The sequence below is a fragment of the Suncus etruscus genome, chromosome 1 (assembly GCF_024139225.1).
Source record: "Suncus etruscus isolate mSunEtr1 chromosome 1, mSunEtr1.pri.cur, whole genome shotgun sequence".
Classification (NCBI taxonomy): Eukaryota; Metazoa; Chordata; class Mammalia; order Eulipotyphla; family Soricidae; genus Suncus; species Suncus etruscus.
In genome coordinates, this window is record NC_064848.1 from 3,447,995 (window position 1) to 3,469,001 (window position 21,007).

Below are 21,007 nucleotides of genomic sequence, written 5' to 3' on the forward strand. Positions count from 1 at the left end.
AAAAAAAAAAATCTATTTAAGGTAAATCCTAAATCCAGAGATATTGTACAATTGGTAATATACTTACCTTGTATATGGGTGACCAGGTTTGGTTCCCTAAGCACCACCGAGAGTAATTCCTGAGTGAACAACCAGGAATAATCGCTGAATATTTCTGAGTGTGGCCTAGAAAACACCCCCCAATTCTATTTAAGGAAAATAGGGGCCGGGCGGTGGCGCTGGAGGTAAGGTGCCTGCCTTACCTGCGCTAGCCTAGGAGACGGACCGCGGTTCGATCCCCCGGCGTCCCATATGGTCCCCCAAGCCAGGAGCGACTTCTGAGCGCATAGCCAGGAGTAACCCCTGCGCGTTACCGGGTGTGACCCAAAAACCAAAAAAAAAAAAAAAAAAAAAAAAAAAAAAAAAGGAAAATAAAAACATTAAAATTTCATCACTGTTAAAACAAGAGTAGAAAATCAATGGGAAAAACAACAAACTCATAAATCAAATTTTATCTTGAATTATTATATTTTAGTGATATGAAAATTTACATACAATTTGACAAATCTCACATGAAGCTGTTAGCATACTGAACTGTGATAGAAAATATCATTTTTACAACTGACTCACTAGTAAGCTTAATTCTCCTGTGAATCCATGCACAGTTTGCTTAAATAACTTTGTCATGGAACATTAAGTATTTTTAAAATCTTCATATTATTTTTTAATAACTTCCTAATAAGACTTTGAGTTTCTGCTCGACTTACACATAATATTTTTTTCAATATATTAATTACTGTAGTAGCTTTTCTTCTCATCTCTGGTGGAATATGTTTCATATTAAAATATTCAGATAATTTAGATCTCGAGTTATACAACACATTAATTACAGTTTCAACGTCTTCAATTTCACCACTTCCTCCAAGGGGTATTGCCTGGGAATCATACATCTTTTGTAACCTACGTTCCACGGCAGCAGCTAAAGCCAGGCTCTGTTTCAAGTGTTCTCTAGCAGCTAGAATGTCATTTCTATATTGTGGCTTGAGGCTGTCAGACAGAGGTGCCTTTTTCACCAGTGAACGAATATTTGAAATTTTTTTCAAGATTTCTTCATTTCTCAATCTCTGATACTCTGGTGACATGTAAGTGCCTGAGAGCTGAGGAACATCTTCTATTTCAGCGGCAGTATCCATGCTACCTGAAGAGATGAACTCTGTAGTTGTGGTGGTCGATTTAACAGTGCTTGGTGCTGTACTTCGCTCTGGCTCCGGCTCCGGCTCTTCCTGTTCAATAAATGGTTCATCTGTACGCAAAACGACAGAGACATTGTTTGGTTTCACTGACCAGAATGCTGTGCTTTTAGTCCGTCTTTTCTTCCCTGTTTGCCGTCGGGAAACTTGTCGATGGGTAGTTACGATGTGGTTACTGGCCAATTTATCTCTTTTTGTTGAAGAATCACCCTGTGTATTTGTAGTTTTTGATTTTGATACTTTAGGGCTTAGAGACTGAGCAGAATTTGTAGACGCAGATTTCTGGTCATGAGTTAAATCTTTAGTGGGAACACTTAGTATCATGTTCTGCAAATCTTCTATATAATAATTCATGTCTTGTTCTTCATTAGTTGTTATGCCTAAGAGAAGCAAACAATAAGTAATGCTTATAATCATATAATCATATGACACATTGACAGAATATACTAGCCCACATTTACTTTTTTTTGTTTTGTTTTGTTTTGTTTTTGGGCCACACCCATTTGATGCTCAGGGGTTACTCCTGGCTATGTGCTCAGAAATCGCTCCTGGCTTGGGGGGACCATATGGGACGCCGGGGGATCGAACCGCGGTCCATCCTACACTAGTGCTTGCAAGGCAGACACCTTACTTCTAGCACCACCTTCCCAGCCCCGCCCACATTTACTTCTTATGTTCTTATATTAAACTTTATTTAAAAGTTGAGATAATGAACCTAGAAATAAAGAACCTGACAATTCTTAATTCAATTCTTTCTTAAAAGGACAAAAGAACAAAACTATTTTTTGAGTCTTTTAAAACAGATGAGCAACTCAGACCTCCATCTAATACCATGCACAAAGATCAAATCCAAATGGATTAAAGACCTTGATAGCAGACCCGAAACTATAAGGCATATAGAACAACATGCAGGTTAAACACTCCATGACATTGAGACTAAAGGCATCTTCATTGAGGAAACATCACTCTCCAAACAAGTGGGAAGTAGAGATAAATAGACGGGTCTATATTAAGCTGAGAAGCTTCTGTACCTCAAAGGAAATAATGCCTAGGGTACAAAAGCCACTCACAGAATTGGAGAAACTATTCACCCAATACCCAGCAGATAAGGGGCTAATATCAAAGATATACAAGGTACTAACAGAACTTAGCAAGAAAAAAAAATCTAACCCCATCAAAAAATCAGGAGAAGACATGAACAATTTCTCAAAGAAGAAATACAAATGGCCAACAGGCACGTGAAAAAATGTTCCACATCAGGCCGGAGAGATAGCATGGAGGTAGTGCATTTGCCTTGCATGTAGAAGGATGGTGGTTCGAATCCTGTATCCCATATGGTCCCCCGAGCCTACCTACCAAGAACGATTTCCGAGTGTAGAGCCAGGAGTAGCCCCTGAGCGCTGCCGGGTGTGACCCAAAAACAAAAACAAACAAAAACAAACAAACAAACAAAAAAGCTCCACGTCACTAATCATCAGGGAGATACAAATCAAAACAACAATGAGGTACCATTTCATGCCACAGAGACTGGCACACATCACAAGGAACAAGAACAATAATGGCTGGGATCTGGAGAGAAAAGAACTCTTATTCACTGCTGGTGGGAATTCCTTTTCATCCAGCCTTTATGGAAAACAATATGGAGATTCCCCCAAAAGACTGGAAATTGAGTTCCCATATGATCCAGCTATACAGGAATATACCTAAGAACACAAAAACATAATACAAAAATGCCTTCCTCACACCTATATTCATTGCAGTGCTATTTACAATAGCCAGAATCTGGAAACAACCAAGATGCCCTTTAACAGATGAACAACTAAAGAAACTGTGGTACATATACACAATGAAATATTATGCAGGGGCCAGAGCGGTGGCGACAGCCATAAGGCACCTGTCTGCCTTGTATATGCTAGCCTAGGATGGACTGTGGTTCAATCCCCCAGCGGCCCATATGGTCCCCCAGCCAGGAGTGATTTCTGAGCACATAGCCATAACCCCTGAGTGTCACCGAGTGTGGCCCAAAAACCAAAAAATAAGTTTTGTGAGTCAGATATCAGACACAGATACCATTAAAATCATCTTATGCAAGATATCTAAGGAGAGATACCTACTACACTTTTGACTCTATGGTATAGGAAGAATGACAGGGAAGAAACAAAATTAAGGTGGGATGGGGGGAAAAGTAATAAGAGGTAGGCGAGAGCCGAAGAGATAGCAAGGAGGGAAGGCATTTGCTTTGCACGTAGGATGGTGGTTCGAATCCCGGCATCCCATATGATCCCCGAGCCTGCCAGGAGTGATTTCTGAGCATAGAGCCAGGAGTAACCCCCGAGTGCTGCCTGGTGTGACCCAAAAACAAAAAAAAAAAAAAAAAAAAAAAAAAGAAGAGGCAGGAGAGAAATAACAGGGACAGGGGATAGGGTCTTGAGCACATGACAGATGTAGAGGGGTCCAAACCAGAGTCAGCAAAACTGAAAGCATGAGATCTAAACTACAAAAACAAAACTGAAAACTGGCTGTCAAGGAGCCAGGCAGGGTGGGAGGGAAACTGGAGACACTGGTGGTGGAACCGGTGCTGGAACATTGTATTCCTAAAACTCAATTATGAATAACTTTGTAAATCACAGTGCCTTATCAAAATTAATTTCTCTAGGACGTAAGATAGTATACCACAGGTGAGGTACTTCTGTTGCATGCAAGTGGACTTAATCTCCAGGACCAGATAGGGTCCGCTTCCCCTGAGCCTCACCAGGAGTGATCAAGCAGTGTGGAGTCAAGAATTAGTAGCCCCAAGGGCCGGAGAGATAGCATGGAGGTAGGGAGTTTGCCTTGCATGCAGAAGGTTGGAGTAATTGCCAGGAGCGATTTCTGAGCATAGAGCCAGGAGTAACCTCTGAGCTCTGCTGGGTGTGACCCAAAAACAAAAACAAACAAAAGAAAAGAATCAGCCCCAACCACCACTGGGTTTGGACCAAAAACCAAAAGCAAGCAAAATAACTTATCTGAATTTTCAATTAAATTAAATTCAAAACAAAGGTAATATTGAAAATGTATCACTTGGGACTGGCGAGATAGCATGGAGGTAAGGCATTTGCCTTCCATACAGAAGGACAGTGGTTCGAATCCTGGCATCCCATTTGGTCCCTAGTGCCTGCCAGGGGCGATTTCTGAGCGTAGAGCCAGGAGTAACCCCTGAGCGTTGCCGGGTGTGATCCAAAAACCAAAAACAAACAAATAAACAAAAAGAAAATGTATCACTTAATTATTTTACTTAATTTTATTATTACCTACAGAGATTATTTATATCTATGGCAACTGTATCATAGGAAACAAAATACCATATATTGCCATTATTATTTAGTATCATGCTAGTAGTGTCAATCAATGGAGAAACTAGAAAAGAAAACATGATAATTGGTAAATAAAAGTACAACTACTTTCATGGGCAAGTAACGTAATTATAAGTACCGTATTTTCTGGTGTATAAGATGACCCCCTAATTTTAGACTTCTCTCTGACTCTGGCCAATCTGAGCAGGCTTTTTACAGTGTAGATTTGGGTACAGAACATTGTCTAATTGTCTAATTGTTTAATATAAGGCATAAAAAGCTTGCTTGGATTGGCTGAGTTAGAGAGGCGGTCTGAGCAGCCTTGCAGTGATTGGTGCAGGATAGAGTTGGAAAATTCGTTTCGTGGCAATATCCAGACAAATTTTCATTTGGCAATATCCAGGTAAATTTTCATTTACCGGCATATCGTAACGTTTTTCGGGATATACTCAGCGTATAAGACAACCCCCGATTTTCGGTTGAGTTTCTTTTTTTTTTATTTTTCGTTTCAAAAGTCGTCTTATATGCTGGAAAATACGGTAGGTAAAAAAATAATTTGAAAAGTTATCAGAACGATAGCTCAATGAACTGGAACACAAACTCTACATACAGGAAATGTGTGTGTTCCATCCCCAACAACACAATCAGTCCCCCCCAAGTACCACCAGGAGCAGCCTTTAACCCCACTGGAAGAAGTCCCTGAACACCTCCAGGTCTGGCCCAAACATAAACAAGAGTAAAAAATTGAGTAAAGTAGCAAATATGAAATATATGAAAATCAAAATACAATTTAAAACCATTTAGGAGATAAAATAATAAATAAGAGGCTATTTTGGTAAGGAAAAAATAAAGGCTCTAATCATAAAAACTTTTATTATTTTTCATAAAAACTTTTTTTTTTTTTTTGGTTTTTGGGCCACACCCGTTTGACGCTCAGGGGTTATTCCTGGCTATGCACTCAGAAATTGCCCCTGGCTTGGGGGGACCATATGGGACGCCGGGGGATAGAACCGCGGTCCGTCCTACGCTAGCGCTTGCAAGGCAGACACCTTACCTCTAGCGCCACCTTCCCGGCCCATAAAAACTTTTAAAACAAAATCTTATTGTATAGTTACCGTATGCTGAATATAGGACTCTCTAATTTAACAAAGTAATAAAGGGGGAAGGTCTTCGCATGTGATTAAGGATCTAAAAAGGAGTTAACATGCAGGGGCTGGAGGGATAGCACAGCAGGTAGGGAGGGCATTTGCCTTGCACTCAGCCAACCAGGGTTCGATCCCCAGCATCCCATATGGTCCTTCGAGCACCACTAGACGTGATTCCTGAGCACAGAGCCAGGAAGTAACTCCTGAGCAACAGTGGTTGTGACCCCAAACCAAAAACGAACATTAAAGAAAATGTGTGGCAAAGAAAAATATAAAGTACATCATGGGAATGTAATGAACAAAACTTAGATTATGGAAAAACCACAGAACATATGACTCAGCTTCTTAAATAGTTCAATTGCAAACAGAAAAATAAGGAAGAACTACAGATTAAAATATGAACCCTCACACAGCTGATCTGAATTCAATCCCTGGCATCCTATATGGTCCCCTGACCCTACCAGAAGCGATTTCTGAGCACAGAGCAACCCCTGAGTGCGATCAGGTGTCTCCCCCCAAACAACAACAATAATATGAAGCCAGGGGTCAGAAAAATAGTACAGCAGGTAGGGAGGACCCTTGGCTTGCATGCTGCAAACCTAGGCTCAATCCCTGACATCCCATATGGTCCCTGAGCATTTCCAGGAGTAATTTCTGAGTGCAGAACCAGAAGTAATGTCAAGTGTGACCTCCCCAAACTAATAAATACAACTGAGTACATTCATATAAATGAATAAAATGTTTGATTCATATTTGAATCCCAAGTTATCAAACAAACTGTAAAATATAATTACAAAAGCTTGACCACTGACCAGAGGTATGCAAAATTAAAAAAAATGTTTTAAAAAATTGATAGTTGGGGCTGATGCAGTGGCGCTAGAGGTAAGGTGTCTGCTTTGCCAGCACTACCTAGGACGAACTGCGATTCAATACCCTGGTGTCTCAAATGGTCCCCCAAGCCAGGAGTGACTCCTGAGCACATAGCCAGGAGGAACCCCTGAGCATCACCAGGTGTGGCCCCCCCCAAAAAAACCAAAACCAAACCAAAACAAAACAAAACAAAAAACACCCCCAACATTTGATAGTTGAGGGGCCAGAGAGATAGCATGGAGGTAAGGCATTTGCCTTGAATGCAGAGGTAGGTGATTCAAATCCGGCACCCCATATGGTCCCCCGAGCCTGCCAGGAGCGATTTCTGAGCCAGGAGTAACCCCTGAGCAAAGCCGGGTGTGACCCAAAAACAAAAAAAAAAATCATAGTTGATTTTCAACAAAGATATCAAGACCTTCTTTGGGTAAAAGAATAGTTTTTTTTTCCCCTTAGAATGATACTATTATACCAGGCAAATTAGTGAACCTGAAACTTTATCTTTACCCATATATAAAAATTTGGGGGCCGTGGTGATAGTGGGTAGGGCAGCTAGTTGCCTTGCATGCAGCTGACCCTTAATTCCAGTATCCCATAAGGTCCCCCAAGCACCTCCAGGAGTAATTCCAGGAGTAAACCCTGAGCACTGACACAACTCCCCCCACAAATAAATAAACAAAAACTTTATTTTTAAGTTTTAAATTCACAAGGTTATAAACTTAAGTTTTTGTATTCATATTTTAGTGCGTTATATAGAAATGTTTATTAAGAGGGACCATGGTGATAGCCAGTGGGTAGGGTGCTTGCCTTGCATGAGGCTGACCCAGGTTCGATCCTTGCTCTGGGGGCAGGTCCCCCCCCCAAGCCTGCCAGGATTGATTTCTGAATGCAGAACTAGAGTAACCCCGGGCACCGCTGGTGTGGCCCAAAACAACAACAAAAAATAAATGCTTACTAATAAAATTCCATATGTATATGGAATTTGCTTCGAGAGAACTCAAGTCCAAGAAGTTGGGCTAACGCATTAGAGAGGCAAATAGGAAAAGAATATGAATGGATATCAAGTAAGCATGATTATATGAATAATAGCTGAAGGCTAGAGAGTTAAATAGACTGAGCACGTTTTGCACACAGTAGGTCTAGGTTTAATCTCTGGCACTGCATGGTCACCTGATCATAGAGCTGGGAGTGGCTCCAAAGCATCACTTGGAGGCCCCAAAAAGAAAAATATAGTTGAAGTTGGCAATAGCTATATAAAACTTTATTATTATTTTGCTGGTATATGTTTAAGTTTTTAATAATAATTTTTTTAAGAAATATGTTCTGGAAGGTGTAGGAGATATGTTTTGTCCAGGGGGAGGTTTTTTGCATACAGCCAGCCCGGGTTCAAACTCTGGCATCCCATATGGTGCCTCAGGAGTAATTTCTTAGTGCAGGGCCAGCATAACCCAAGTTGCTGCTGGATGTAGCCCCAAAGCCCCCAAAAAATGTTCAGGAAAAACTTCAATTCTGGGCAACTATTCATCAATAAATCTAAAATGTACAAACAATAAAGACTTAATGCTATTGAGATACTGTATTTAGATTAATCTGTAAAATATTTTTGTAAATTATCTTTTTTTTTGTTTTTGTTTTTGGGCCACACCCAGTAACGCTCAGGGGTTACTTCTGGCTACGCGCTCAGAATTGCTCCTGGCTTGGGGGACCATATGGGACGCCGGGGATCGAACTGTGGTCCGTCCAAAACTAGCGCAGGCAAGGCAGATGCCTTACCTCTTGCGCCACCCCGCCCTGTAAATTATCTTGATTCTTCTTAAAATAGGATAACTGAGTTACAATCACATTATTGTCAATGAACAGGCAAAGGACTATTACTACTGCTAGTTTATTCCTAAAAGAACTTGAAGTTGGGGACAGAGTGATAGTACAGTAGGTAGTGTTCCTGCATCTGGCTCTTCTGCGTTCAATCCCTAGTACCCTACAGGTCCCCAGAGCACAGTCAGAAATGATCCCTGAGTGCAGAACCAGAAGACCTGAGCACAGTCAGGGATGAACAAAACAAAACAAAAAGTAACTGAAGTACTCATTATCTCATTATATGGTTATTCAGGTAGCACGAAAAAGCCTGTTCATGTAGCCTTACAACAAAGTAGTCTATTTTCCACCTAGCCTCCCGCTTGTATCCTTTTTTTGGTCTTCCTGTTAACTATTGTCAAATCTAAACTCTCCAAAATGCTTCCTATCTTCTTGTTTTGTCCCCTAAAACATCTATATATTTCATATTAACCTAGTTCAGGGCTGATTTGCAACTCAATTTTTTTTGGGTTTTTGGGTCACACCCTGTGATACTCAGGGGTTACTCCTGGTTATGCACTCAGAAATCGCTCCAGTTTTGGGGGACCATATGGGATACTGGGAATCAAACTGTGGTCAACCACTTGCAAGGCAAACGCCTTACCACTGTGCCACTGCTCCGGCCCCCTTGCAAATGATTTTGATTATTACAAAAATGTTTTCATACAGGTAGTAAAAGGTGGTCTAGCCTAATATATATTCTAGAGATAGCCCTGATTGCTATGAAAACAAGCTTTTGATTTGTTCTTTAAAAGTGCTAAAAGGGGGCCCGGAGAGATAGCACAGCGGCGTTTGCCTTGCAAGCAGCCGATCCAGGACCAAAGGTGGTTGGTTCGAATCCCGTGTCCCATATGGTCCCCCTGCCTGCCAGGAGCTATTTCTGAGCAGACAGCCAGGAGTAACCCCTGAGCACTGCCGGGGTGGCCCCAAAACCAAAAACCAAAAAAAAAAAAAAAAAGTGCTAAAAGGATGAAAAACAAAATTCAAATGCTTACCAGAACCAGACTCTTTTTTTTTTTTGGGGCCACACCCGGCGGTGTTCAGGGTTACTCCTGGCTATCTGCTCAGAAATAGCTCCCTGCAGGCACGGGGGACCATATGGGACACCGGATTCGAACCAACCACCTTTGGTCCTGGATCAGCTGCTTGCAAGGCAAACGCCGCCACTGTGCTATCTCTCTGGGCTATAGTTATTATCCTTTGGATAGTTATAGTCTACACTGTTTGGCTTTAAATTTTTGGGGTGGGGGTTGAATCATACCCAACAATGTTCAGGGCCTATTCTTGGGCTGGAAAGTCAATAGGCCAAAGCTTGAACCCAGATCAATTACTGTGCAAGGCAAGCACCTTACCTCTGTAGTATCTCTCTGCCCCCTACATTGATCTACTTTATAATATCCAATGACCTAGAAATTATTATGTATATGTGTGTGAGTACAAACATGCCAGGATTGGAAGACAGAGGACAAAGATGGACACTGAAGACTTTAGAATGCGAAGAATCACACAACAGTGAATCTCCTGGATTTTATTTCTGCCACTATAAACCCCAAACCCTGACTAAGACTGGAAAATTTGCCAACCAATGGACCTAAATGAAACACAGGCTCCAAGAAAAAACCGTGTCTTTTGTAGTCAAAGGACTAGAAAGGAATAGATTAAGAAGATAGAAAACTTAAAAAACAGCCACTCTGGGCCGGGAAGGTGGCGCTAGAGATAAGGTGTCTGCCTTTAAGCGCTACCAAGGAACGGACCGCGGTTCGATCCCCCGGTGTCCCATATGGTCCCCCCAAGCCAGGGGCGATTTCTGAGCACATAGCCAGGAGTAACCCTGAGCGTCAAACGGGTGTGGCCCAAAAAACAAAACAAAACAAAACAAAAAACAGCCACTCTGTTCTAACCAAACATCAAAAACACTGTAGTCCTACCCTCCCCTACAAAGATTGAATAAGCTCTTACTTATGAATTAATAAGCCATGGAAAGCAAGGGATTTTATTTCCACCCATGTGTTTTTTTTTTGTGTTTGTTTGTTTTTTGGTTTTTGTTTTTTGGGTCACACCCGGCAGTGCTCAGGGGTTACTCCTGGCTGTCTGCTCAGAAATAGCTCCCTGCAGGCGGGGGACCATGTGGAACACTGGGATTTGAACCAATCACCAATAGCCGCTGTGCTATCTCTCCGGGCCCACCCATGTGTTTTTTTAATAATGATTTTTATTTTGACCAAAGTGGATTACATATCTTTCAGTAATATTTTAGGTGCATATTGACATTGGATCAGGAGAATTCCCACCACCAACATTGTCCTCCCTCCACCCCTGTTCCCAGCATGAATCCCATATTCCTTTCCTTACCCCCAGCCTGCTAGTATAAGTGGTCCCTCTGTGTCTATCTTGTTGTAGATTGGGTATTGATTCTGTTGTCATTAGATTGGGTTTGGTATTTAAGTCCGATAATTTTTGTTTTTTGTTTTTTTGTTTTTGGTTTTTGGGCCACACCCGGCATTGCTCAGGGATTACTCCTGGCTGTCTGCTCAGAAATAGCTCCTGGCAGGCACGGGGAACCATATGGGACACCGGGATTCGAGCCAACCACCTTTGGTCCTGGATCGGCTGCTTGCAAGGCAAACACCGTGCTATCTCTCCGGCCCAAGTCCGATAATTTTTATTACTACTTAGTGATCATACAACTGTTTGGTCTTGGTGCCCTCCATTGTTTTCCCCTCAAATTGAAAGGTGGACCAAGTTGGTTCAAGTTTTGTGGTTCTGTTTGAGGAAAAGAAAAAAAAAATAAAATGGGGGGTAAGAATCAAATAAGCAATGAATGGGTGGAGTCCTTCTAGAGGCTATAAATATTAATGTGAAAGAAAAGTAAAAAGGAAGAGAAACCAGGGCACAGAGAGGAGGGAGCCTGATACTTCCACCCCCAAATGCATCAGTATTTAATATAGCACCATTTCTTCCTGCAAAGGCATACTATAAAGGGGAAATTCTACGTATAGAAACAAGCTCTTATCTATTAAAAGAGAACTCATATTTCTTTATAATACAGTGGCACTTCCTACCTTGAACATATGTTATGTGGACCCAACTTAGACTCAGGTGTTTAGACAGCAACTGGCCAACCCCGAACCCTAGATCCCAGACATAGAATCGACACAGTTCTCTGAAACAGCTCCAGGAACCAAACGCCCTCTGGGACATTCTTTTTTTTTTTTGTTTGTTTGTTTTTGGGCCACACCCGGAGTTGCTCAGGGTTACTCCTGGTCTGCTCAGAAACAGCTCCTGGCAGGCACGGGGACCATAGGGACACCGGGATTCGAACCAACCACCTTTGTCCTGGATCGGCTGCTTGCAAGGCAAACGCTGCTGTAACTCTCCGCCCTGGGACATTCTTAATATTGCTCTATACCAAACCTGTGCCTGGTTCGATATATAGCCTGACAATGAGAAAATGGCAACATCTTGAGATAAAAGCAGTTGTCAGGGCTGGAAGAGATAGCATGCGGTAAGCGTTTGCCTTACATCAGAAGGATGGCGGTTCAAATCCCAGCATCCCATATGGTCCCCGGAGACTGCCAGGAGCGATTTCTGAGTATAGAGCCAAGAGTAATCCCTGAGCATTGCGGGTGTAATCCAAAAACCAAAAAAAAAAAAAAAAAAAAAAAACAGGTGTATTACCTCACCATCTAATGATAGGATGAAATCAGAAGACATGTCATCCTCTGATCTGTACAAAAGCCAAGTCCTATGTGGTTTTTATTTTAATTTTTTTGGGGGCCACACCTGGTGATGCTCAGGAGTTACTCTTGGCTATGAGCTAAGAAATTGTCCCTGATTTGGGGACCACATGGATGTCAGGGATCAACCATGGTCTGTCCTTGGTCTGCCCCTGAGCGCCACCAGGTGTGACCCCAAAACAAAAACAAAGCACACAGGCCCGGAGAGATAGCACAGCGGTGTTTGCCTTGCAAGCAGCCGATCCAGGACCAAAGGTGGTTGGCTCGAATCCCGGTGGTCCCCCGTGCCTGACAGGAGCTATTTCTGAGCAAACAGCCAGGAGTAACCCCTGAGCAATGCCGGGTGGCCCAAAAACCAAACCAAACCAAACCAAACAAAACACACAACATACATAAAAAATAAAATAGCCTCTCCATAGCTCACACCTGGTGACACTCAGGGGTTACTCCTGGCTATGCACTCAGAAATCGCTCCTGGCTTGGGGGACCATAAGGGCTGCTGATCGAACCATGGTCTGCCCTAGGCTAGCCGCAAGGCAGATGCTTACCCACTGGGCCACTGCTCCAGCCCTGTTCCTGGTGCTTTGAGTGCTTAGTTTGAGTGCTTAGTTCCTTAGATGTTTCACAGAAGGACCTCCAGCATTTACTATGGTAGACAAAAATACAAAGGAAACAGTCAAGACTGAGAACAGCGTTAGTATTAATCTGAAGGTGGCAGGTTAGAGCAGTTCCATTTGATGAAGAGACATGCTCAACTTAATAAACTATGAAAGCCTACTGTGAACAAATTCCTTTTTGATGAGCAACAAATCAACACACAGTTGGAAATGGAGGATGAACTATGCAATAGACAGGAGATGTTCTACTAAAAAGGAACTTACTTCTTTGTCAAAAAATCGGTTTCTTGGGCCGGGAAGGTGGCGCTGGAGATAAGGTGTCTGCCTTGTAAGCGCTACCAAGGAACGGACCGCGGTTCGATCCCCCGGCATCCCATATGGTCCCCCCAAGCCAGGGGCAATTTCTGAGCACATAGCCAGGAGTAACCCCTGAGCGTCAAACGGGTGTGGCCCAAAAAAAAAAAAAAATCGGTTTCTCAAAAAAAAAATCGGTTCCTCAAGCCAGAGAGATAGCACAATGGTAGGGTGTTTGCCTTGCCCAAGATGGACCTGGGTTAGATTCTTGGCATCCCATATGGTTCCCCCATGCCTGCCAGGAGTGATTTCTGAGCGAAGAGCCAGGAGTAACACCTGAGTGCCACTGGGTGTGACCCCAAAACCAAAACAAACAAACAAACAAAACCCAAAATCAGTAAATCAGTTCCTCCAGACCAAGAAGACATTCAAAATTAGGAAACCAAAATTTTGGGATTGAACCCACAGTACAGCGGGTAGGATCTTGTTTATAAATGGCTCAACAGAGCTCAATCCCCAACATTTCTAGGGCCTGTCAGAAGAGATTCTTGAACACAGCCAGGTAGTGACTAAGTACTACCAGATGTGGGCTCCTTTCCCCAAAAAATCAAAACAAAGAAGACAACTACAGTTTGGTACTACCACATCCTGACTATTACAGCACAGCTTTCTCTATTCTTTCATTTTCCCATTCTCCCTTCCTTCATTGTACATAAAGTAACCGATGTTGTATAAAAATAAAACAAACAGTGCTCGCTTCGGCAGCACATCTACTAAAATTGGAACGATACAGAGAAGATTAGCATGGCCCTGCGCAAGGATGACACGCAAATTCGTGAAGCGTTCCATATTTAAAAAAAAAAAAATAAAACAAACAAAAAGAAAAAGTTCACATTAAAGTGAATTTATAAAATTGAGCTGATTACTTAATACTAAATCAAAATTGTAATAACTGCACTTCAGTAGTAAAGCACAAAGAACTGACACTAAAGGAAACATATCTTGCTATTTATCAAGAATTTTTTGGGGGGCCAGAGAGATAGCACAGCGGTAGGGCGTTTGCCTCACAAGTGGCTAACCCAGGATCAATGGTGGTTTGAATCTCGGCATCCAATATGGTCCCCCATGCCTACCAGGAACAAATTATGAGCACAGAGCCAGTACAACTCCTGAGCGCTGCCGATGTGACCCAAACACTCCTCCCCAAAAAAAGTTTAGTTTGTTCGTCCCAAGGATTAATTTTTGCTAGCAGCAGATGAAACATAATCATACTAGTTAAGTGTTCCAATTAAAGAACTATAACACAGGGGCCGGAGATATAGCATGAAGGTAGGGCATTTGCCTTGCATGCAGAAGGACGGTGTTTGAATCCTGGCATCCCATATGTCCCCGAACCTGCCAGGAGCGATTTCTGAGCCTAAAGCCAGGAGTAAACCCTGAGCGCTGCTGGGTGTGACCCAAAAACCAACCAAACAGACAAACAAAAAACTAGCAACAATAACTTTAAATAAAGTGCAGAAAACTGTAGCTTAACAGGTAATCAATCTAAATCACAAAGGTTAAAATCCTTCAGAACTGGATTCTTCCTCCTCATCTGTATGTCCAAACAGAGCTTCAGCTGTATCTGATGTGAGGGTATCAGCATAGAGTCTATGCCATAGACATTGTCATCATCACTGAGTTCGCAGATCTCATCCTGCTGTCGTCTCATACAAAGCGTGGGATATTGTGGTTAAATAGTTCAGCTCAGCCTCGTACCTCTTCAGCTCAGCTGTGACTTGTGGACTGAGTTGAAGTACTGACCCTCCAGAAGACGACTGGAGACTACATGTGTTTGACTCAGTGCACATGCACAGAATCGAATAACCTATATGACTAAGTATAAGCCGAGTTCAGGTTTCAACACAAATTATGTGCCAAAAAACTCGGCTTATACTCGAGTATATAGGTACATAAAAAAACATTATAATCATTGATGTACATCCTATGCCATGTCTACTATGTTCTGGTTAGAGGGATGGTTGTTGCGTTTAAAACCTCCAAGTTAAGTGTCGGCCCCTGGTTGATATATAAAAACAATTGAAAAACAATGGCATCATAAAACACTGATCAGAACAAAGCAAAAAGCAGGTCTAGGGGCCAGAGAAATAGCACAGCGGTGGAGCCTTTGCCTTGTATGCAGATGACCCGGAGGGACCCAGTTCGATACCGTCATCCCATATGAGGATGGCATCCCATCCTCAGCCTGCCAGGGGCGATTTTTGAGTGCAGAGCCAGGAGTGGGCCTTGAGGGCCGCTGGGTGTGTCCCAAGAACCAATCAATCAATCAACCAAGTCAAAAAAATATATAAAGGTCTAAAAGTCTGAAAGAAAGACAGGACTTTACCCCCACCTTGAACTAAAGATGCACAGGCTGAAGAAAAGCAGTGTCACTCCCCTTTGGACAGTCACATGTTATGGACATAGATGGACGCAGCCAGACAGTCACACCTGTCGTGCTCTTCAGTCAGAGCAGTAATGACGGGTGCCGGATCTGAGAGACCCTGCCAACCGCAAGAAGCTGCAGCTTTGAAACAGCATCAAGTGAACTCGCAGCACCAAGACAAACGAGGTGCTTTTGACCTTCCAGTCCTTGAAACCAAAGGCACCTGTTTTTTTTTTATTTCCCCCTTCTAATCTATCTGCTACTGGATGTGGAGTAATTGCTGCTACTCCTCTGCCTCTCTGGGAAAGGGATCCTTGGGTCATTGATCAAATGACCTTGGGTCATTGACCAGAAGCCTTGGGTCATTGATCAGAAGCCGAGGACAGACGCAGGTCCCTTCCTTCCCTCAACACGAATTCCAAGCTGGCCCTGTTGCCAAAGCCAGCACGCGCACTGGCGCCATTTGCACCCTCGGGTCGCCTTTCCCGGGCGCCCCGAAACTCGCGGCTGCAAGGGCACCGAGCCCAGGGGATTCGGGGCGGGCGGCTGCGTTGCCAGCAGAGACGGTTGGGTTGCATCATGACTGCCTCAATGATGGCACCAAGAGCCCGCTTGGGGCCCCGCGGCCAGCACCTTGGACAGGGCCCGGGCAGGCGGCGGCGCGCCGGCCCAGCAGGGGGCGCCCCGGTCCACTCACTCCGAAGCCCGGCAGCGGCGAGGCGAGAGCAGCAGCCGGCGACGAGGACGAGGGGCTTGAGAAGCATCGTCCGCAGCTCTCCGCCATGCGACGGCAACAGTCCTGGGGCCACGGGCGGACCCCTCAGGCCGAGGGGGAAGCGGGCAGGCAGGCGGCTCCGACCTCGGGGCCCCGGACGCCCCGCAACGGTCGCGCCACGCGCAGGCGCGAGGCAGCGGGCCACGCCCACTTCCTGGTCACGCGCGAGCCGCCCTATCGCGATTGGCTCGCGACCGGGGCTCCGCCCCTTCGGCCGCGTGCCAGTACTGGCTGGCCTGGCTGTCTGCTCAGAAACAGCTCCTGGAAGCACGGGGACCCATGGGACATCGGGATTCGAACCAACCACCTTGGTCCTGGATCGGCTGCTTGCAAGGCAAGCACCGCTGTGCTATCTCTCCGGGCCCCTCTATCTGTCTGTCTGTCTGTCTGTCTGTCTATCATCTACTATCTATCTATCAATCATCTAACTATCTATCATCTATCTATCATCTATCTATCTATCATCTATCTATCTATCTATCTATCTATCTATCTATCTATCTACCATCTATCTACATCTATCTATCTATCTACCTACCTACCTATCTATCTATCATCTATCTATCTATCAATCATCTATCTATCTATCTATCTATCTATCTATCATCTATCTATCTATCTAATATCTATCTTTTTTTTTTTTTTTGGTTTTTGAGCCACACCCGCAGTGCTCAGGGGTTACTCCTGGCTGTCTGCTCAGAAATAGCTCCTGGCAGGCACGGGGACCCTATACACCGGGATTTGAACCAACCACCTTTGGTCCTGGATCGGCTGCTTGCAAGGCAAACGCCGCTGTGCTATCTCTCCGGGTCTATCTATCTATCTATCTATCTATCTATCTATCTATCTATCTATCTATCTATCTATCTATCTATCTATCTATCTATCTATCTATCTATCTATCTATCATCTATCTATCATCTATCATCTATCTATCATCTATCTATCTATCTATCACCTATCTATCTATCTATCTATCTATCTATCTATCTATCTATCACCTATCTATCTATCTATCTATCATCTATCATCTAACTATATCATCTATCTATCTATCTATCATCTATCTATCTATCTATCATCTATCTGTCTGTCTATCTATCTATCTACCTACCTATCTATCATCTTTTGTTTTGTTTTGTTTTGTTTTGGGCCACACCCGCGTTGCTCAGGGGTTACTCTGGCTGTCTGCTCCGAAATAGCTCCTGGCAGGCACGGGGGACCATATGGGACACCGGGATTCGAACCAACCACCTTTGGTCCTGGATTGGCTGCTTGCAAGGCAAACGCCACTGTGCTATCTCTCCGGCCCATCTTATTTTATTTTTTAAGTCGAATTTTCCTTGGCTTCTGCTGGGCCACACTCAGCTGCGCTCAGAGTTCACCAGCAATGCTCAGAACTGCAGGTGGTGTCGAGATCCAATCTGGGTCGGCTGCGCTCAAAGCAAATACCCTGCCCACTATATTATCACTCAGGTCCCTCTGTTATGTATTTATTTTTGAATTTTGGGCCATGCCCCGTTGGCTCATGGTTGTTCTTGGCTCTGTGTGCAGAAATTACTCCTGGCAGTGCTGGGGGGCCATATAGGATGCCCGGAATCTAACCCGGTCATTTGCATGCAAGGCAAGTACCCTACCCGCTGAGCAATCGCTCTAACCCAGGGTCTCAAACTCAATTGACCTGGGGGCCGCAGGAGGCAAAGTCGGGTGAGGCAGGGCCGCATAAGGGATTTCGCTTACTGAATATTTGCAATAAAAAATCGCATAGTAAGAAAAAAAATCGCAAAAAGTCACATTAAACATTTGCATACCCGAACGGAACTGCCGGGTATGCGAATGTTTAATGCAATTTTTTTCTTACTAATGTGATTTTTATTGCGATTATTCGGTTAGCGAATAATCGCGAATACTGCAGTATTTGAAGGCCAGCCGCGGGCCACAAAATGTTGTATGGAGGGCCGCAAACGGCCCGCGGGCCGCGAGTTTGAGACCCCTGCTCTAGCCCCTGTTACTTATTTTTAAGTCATTATTTTTTAGGAGATGACCTGGGGGCCACAAACGGTGCTCAGGACTACTGGTGCTAAGGGACCTTATGGGATACAGATTAGCTGCTTACTAGACAATCTCCCTACCCACTGTTCTAAGCTTCGGCAGTGGAACTGGATTTATTTTGCATTGAGATTATACTCAACTTTTATTTCTTTTATGACTATTTATGGAGATAGTACAGCAGTTATGGCACCTGCCTTGCACAAGAAAGCTGGGGTTCTTCTGTCCATGGAACTGCATATCATTTTCAGATCCCAGCCAGGGGTGATCCCTGAGTAGTCTGGAGTAAACTCTGAACACAGCCAGGTGTGCTCCATAAACTGCCCCCCCCCAAAAAAACCCAAACAAATAAAAAAAAAAAAAGAAAGAAATCAGTGATCTGCTTAATGCATGTGTCTCAGTTAGAATCTCAAAAGAAGTTAAAAGAGGAGCTGGCAGTTCTTTTTGTTTGTTTTTTTTGTTTGTTTTGGGGATCACACCCAGTGCGCTCAGGTTACTCCTGGCTCTGCACTCAGAAATCGCTCCTGGCAAGCTTGGGGGACCAGATAGGATGCTAGAAATCTAGCCAGGTCTGTCGGGGGTTAGATGCATGCAAGGCAAACACCCTACTGCTGTGCTATCTCTCTGGACCCTGCAAGCAGTTCTTTTTTTTTTTTTTTTGGTTTTTGGGTCACACCCAGCAGTGCTCAGGTTATTCCTGGCTCTAGGCTCAGAAATCGCCCTTGGCAGGCATAGGGGACCATATGGGATGCCGGGATTTGAACCACCGTCCTTCTTCATGAAAGGCAAACGCCTTACCTCCATGCTATCTCTCTGGCCCCGCAAGCAGTTCTTAATTTTAATTGAATCCCTGTGAGATACAGTTATAAAATTGTTCATGATTGAGTTGCAGTCATATAATGATCGAACATGCATCTTTTCATCAGTGCACATTTTCAACCTCCAATGTCCCCACTTTCCATCCTGCCCATCCCAACCTACCTTTATGGTTAACATTTTTCTCTCTTTCTCTTTCTGTCTCTTTCTCTCTCCTTCTCTCTCTCTCTTTCTCTCTATCCCTCTCTTTTTCTTTCCCTCTTTCTCTCCCTCTCTCTCTATTCTCTCTCTCTCTCCTCTCTCTCAGAAAATATTCTAAAGAGAAATTTTACTTTTCTTGTGTGTGTGTAATTCCAGAAATCAAACCTAAGCCCTAATACATACAAGGCAAGTGTATATCCCTGATCCCAAATTTTACATTTTTTTTTGTTTTTTTGTTTTTGGTCACACCCAGTGACACTCAGGGGTTACTCCTGGCTATGAGCTCAGAAAATCGCTCCTGGCTTGGGGACCAGGGATAGGTCCCAGGTCCGTCTTGCACCAGCCGTATGCAAGGCAAACACTCTACTGCTGCGCTATCACTCTGGCCCCCCAAATTTTACTTTTAACTTTAAATATTTTCTTATTCCTGGCATTTTTCTAAACAAATTTATACTATTTTGTATTATGCACTGCCCATAATATTAAAAATAAAGTGAACATTTTTTTTTTTTTTGGTTTTTGGGCCACACCCGTTTGACGCTCAGGGTTACTCCTGGCTATGTGCTCAGAAATCGCCCCTGGCTTGGGTGGACCATATGGGACGCCGGGGGGATCGAACCGCGGTCCTTCCTTGGCTAGCGCTTGCAAGGCAGACACCTTACCTCCAGCGCCACCTACCCAGCCCCTAAAGTGAACATTTTTGCAACATCTAAAAGCTTGCAGTAGTGGCAGTAGTAAAGATGAGATCTGTATCTTGCACTTCTGCTTTTCTCCTACTACTTTAGTGAAATGTTTTATTGATTTCCCATTAATTTTTCAATACTAGAAATACAGGGCATAACATCACACACCTCTATACATATATGGACTTCACCAGACAAACCACTATAATTTGAGTGACATAATTTGAGTGACATTATCAAAATAAATCCCCCAAAGCCCAGAAGAATGGGTGGATGTAAAGAATCCTAACAACCCTCTGGTAAATACTATGTTCTGCACAATCTAAGAACTATTTTTGTTACGATTGTCTCTTCATTGTCTTTAATCATATTTCACATATGAGTGAAACCATCTGGTAATTGTCTTTCATCTCAACTTATTTTACTTAGCAATCATCTCAAATTCTATTCAAGTTGGAGCCAAAGTCACCATTTCATTTCTTTTAATAGTTGAGTAGTCTTCTGTTGAATATACCACATTTTAATCCAGTCATTGTTAATGATCACTTACGTTGATTCTATGTTTGGCTATTGTAAATAGTGCAGCTATGATCATAGAGATGCAGATAGGTCCTAGCTCCTTAAAACTGTAGATCACAAGTGTGGGGTTGTGGAAAGTCTTAAACTTTTGTTTTAAAACAAAATATATTTGTTCATGAGTTATAATCAGTATATGTTTGATTTGTATAATACCTATTTATATCTATATACCTGGGTCACACAAAGATTTCTTTTTTTTTTTTTTTTTTTGGGCCACACTCGGCGGTGCTCAGGGGTTACTCCTGGCTGTCTGCTCAGAAATAGCTCCTGGCAGGCACGGGGACCATATGGGACACTGGGATTCGACCAACCACCCTTAGGTCCTGTTATTGGCTGCTTGCAAGGCAAAATGCCGCTGTGTCTATCTCTCCGGGCCCACACAAAGATTTCTTGGGTGAAAAAAG

At 43.4% G+C, this 21,007-nt stretch overlaps 1 protein-coding gene and 1 non-coding gene across 2 annotated transcripts; one reads left to right on the forward strand and one right to left on the reverse strand.

Moving 5' to 3' along the window:
- Positions 1 to 617: 617 nt before the first annotated feature.
- SPESP1 (sperm equatorial segment protein 1) lies at positions 618 to 16,284 on the reverse strand. Its single transcript, XM_049782775.1, is given in 2 exon segments — positions 618 to 1,609; positions 16,134 to 16,284. Coding segments are annotated over 2 exon segments (1,143 nt in total).
- LOC126025868 (U6 spliceosomal RNA) lies at positions 13,825 to 13,930 on the forward strand. Its single transcript, XR_007501533.1, has one exon. It is a non-coding gene; the product is annotated as a U6 spliceosomal RNA (small nuclear RNA).
- Positions 16,285 to 21,007: the final 4,723 nt, after the last annotated feature.